This window comes from Sinocyclocheilus grahami, unplaced genomic scaffold, assembly GCF_001515645.1.
Source record: "Sinocyclocheilus grahami isolate Dianchi unplaced genomic scaffold, SAMN03320097.WGS_v1.1 scaffold2904.1, whole genome shotgun sequence".
Classification (NCBI taxonomy): domain Eukaryota; kingdom Metazoa; phylum Chordata; class Actinopteri; order Cypriniformes; family Cyprinidae; genus Sinocyclocheilus; species Sinocyclocheilus grahami.
The window spans coordinates 1-2820 of record NW_015508079.1 but is presented as its reverse complement, the minus strand read 5'-3'; the positions used below and the strand labels follow the sequence as shown (position 1 = coordinate 2820).

Sequence of the window (2820 nt, the reverse complement as noted above, 5' to 3'; positions counted from 1 at the left end):
CCACAAAGATGGGGCTTGTGAGAATATCCCAACCACAATTCAGAGCTACAACAGTTTAAAACATTCAGCATCGATGAACAGATGTCTTTCAAATCAGCTTACCTTCCTTAGCACATTCTCCAGAGTCTCTGGTCGACCGATATCAAAACAGATGAGAACTGCATCAGTGTCTGGGTAAGAGAGGGGGCGCACGTTGTCATAGTATGGAGACCCTGCAAATAGACACAAAAACACTGTACTAATAAATAAATGATTTCTTAACATAAACTAATACATTTGAGCAATAACAGTACAATGGAACGTATAAGTTGAGCGTGTTACATTTATACAGCTGAATTATTTTAAGGTATGTTGCTATTAGATTTATATGCACACCTTGTATAACCGCTGCAATTAACTCTTATTTATATTATACTTATATTTAATACTTATACTTATATTTTATTTATATTATTTAACTTATTTATATATTCACAATCTATCAAACTGTTCAACAGCATGTATACAATTTTATTATACAATTTTTCTTTATTTTTGTTATAGCTTTCATTTATAAATATATATATATATATTTATTTTTTTTCACTTCAATTATATTTTGAGTTTTAAAAATGTTATGTGCTTTTGTCATTTTAGGAGTTTTTTTCTCATCTTTTCTTCTATATTTATTAATTTACAGCATGCAGTTGCATAGAACAACATCCCCATAAACTAGTCATTTGACAGTTCAAAGTCTTTAAATAAAGTCTAATAACTAAAAGTCTAAAGTAAATAAGAATTTTCCTTATCTATTTATTGAAAGTGTCACTGTGAGTAAAATCTTCTAAGGACATTCTAAGTCGGGGTTAGACTAATACTGGTTGATTTTCTGTTGGGGTCCCTGCATGTGCAAGTCACTGTCCCGCTATAGGAAGACAGCACATGTACTCAGGATTCAAGCTCAGTAAATTAGGTTACAGCGCTATTCTGGGAGGTGAGTGTTGAATCTGCTCTAGAAAGTTTGTAGGGCTTGAAATGAGTTCAAACCTCAGATCATTAACCATCATTACTGAAATATTTAAAGGTCTCATTTTGAAATGTCTGTCCAGTCTGATAAAAGGATGGCGAGCAGCTTCATGGTTTCTCACAAAAACATAGATGAGGAGGGAAAAGATGATAACTGTAAATTCAGATTTCATAATATATAAACAGATGTGTCAATCTATAAACAACTGTGTTGAAAGAAATCATGCTACGATCACATACTACCTACATATCTGTAGTTTATTTTGAGAATAGTATTACCTATAACAACATTCATCTGAGTCATTCTAAAAGTGTGGGAGTCAAGAGTGAGTCTGCTCTGAGAACATCACCGGCAATCCGTGTTGAGTCTGTATCAACTGGATTGGTCTAGTTTACTGTACACTCTTAAAAAATAAAGCTTACAGTCAACCAAACACAGTTTTACAGCTTGATTTAGTTGAAGAACCACAAAAAACTTCAGACAACCATGCATTCACAGAACAGAGACATTAATATGCTGATAGTGCAACATGAAGAGCTTATATTAAACTTGAACTAAACTCAAGATGTCCCTATAAACTGCTTTTGATAAGAAAAACCTGAAACCAAGCTGAACTAAAACCTCCATTTTTAAAAGTGTATGTTAATAAAATATGAAAATAGTCCTAACACTCACTTTTACATTTTTGCTCCTTCTCCAACCTCATCATCCCACATATTCATGGATTTATGAATTTCATTCACCTATGTATCTTATAAGTCTAACAAGAATCTCTGTAGTCCTCCTCACCCAGTCCCAGTCCCAGTCCACCAGAAGTTCATGGCCTTCAGAAAACTCCATCACACAGCCCACAAAGCCCAAAACCTCATTACAGCTTCTTTAACGACCAATAGCCTACATACATATGTGAATGTGTGTGGAGTTATAGGAGTCCCCAGAGACATCAAATTAGCAACATCAAATGGTTTTTCCTCCTCTTACCTGAAGTATCCCAAAGACTGAGCTCAACTCTCAATGTGTCCACCTCAAAACTGGCTGTGTAGTTCTCAAACACTGTAGGAACATAGTTCTGTGAGAGAAAGAGCAAAAGTTTGATATTTAACTAAACAAAACTAACTCAGGGCTAAAACATAACGCAAGTTTTGCACCCATGACACAAATGACATTAAAAATCGGATTAATGCTGATAGCGGTGACTTTTCTCTACAAACCTCTGGAAAGGAGTCTTTGGCAAAAACATTTAACAAAGACGTCTTCCCACACTGAGTGTCCCCGACCACAACTATTTTACATTTCAAATCGTGATGGTGATCCATCATGGACTAACTGAACCTCATCTCCATTCACTGTCGCTGAACATCCGCCGGTTGACCTCGAGTCTGCAGTCTGTCCATGTTACATGAGAGAAATATTCCAGTACTCTGTTCAAAGTGCTTTAAGTTGTCCTCAGTGTCTTCGGGTTGTGATAAAGGTGAGTTATGAGTAAAGCTGAACCTCGGCTCTCTGAAAAGGCGCGAGGCGCATCCTCTGTGCGCTGGGCTGCTGTGAGAAATAAACCGCTTCAACCGTGTCGCTCTGGAGTCTGAGAAACATCCACATATTTGTGTGTTGAGCGCAGCGCGAGACCGCCCCTCGCATCAGCTCGCATTCCAGCGCTCGAAACAGACCAACGGGATTTTCTGCAGAGCTGTCACACTAGTTAGGCTATATGCATAACTTACGACTGATGTGATCTATTAAACAGCCAGTAGCATAATTATGAAAACCGTTTAACTAATAACTGTTAGTTACACTATCCGTGTGTGGTCCTTAAG

The 2820-nt window shown here is 37.0% G+C and overlaps 1 protein-coding gene across 1 annotated transcript; it reads right to left on the bottom strand.

Annotated features, from left to right (window-relative positions):
- Nucleotides 1–73: 73 nt before the first annotated feature.
- Nucleotides 74–2632, bottom strand: LOC107575799 (rho-related GTP-binding protein RhoE-like). The gene is made up of 3 exons (XM_016262129.1): nt 2218–2632; nt 1988–2075; nt 74–212 (listed from the first exon to the last, which is right to left on the bottom strand). Exons 1-3 carry the CDS (start codon nt 2323–2325, stop codon nt 94–96), a joined length of 315 nt encoding a protein of 104 aa, XP_016117615.1. The 5' UTR covers nt 2326–2632; the 3' UTR covers nt 74–93.
- Between the last annotated feature and the right edge of the window lie 188 nt (nt 2633–2820).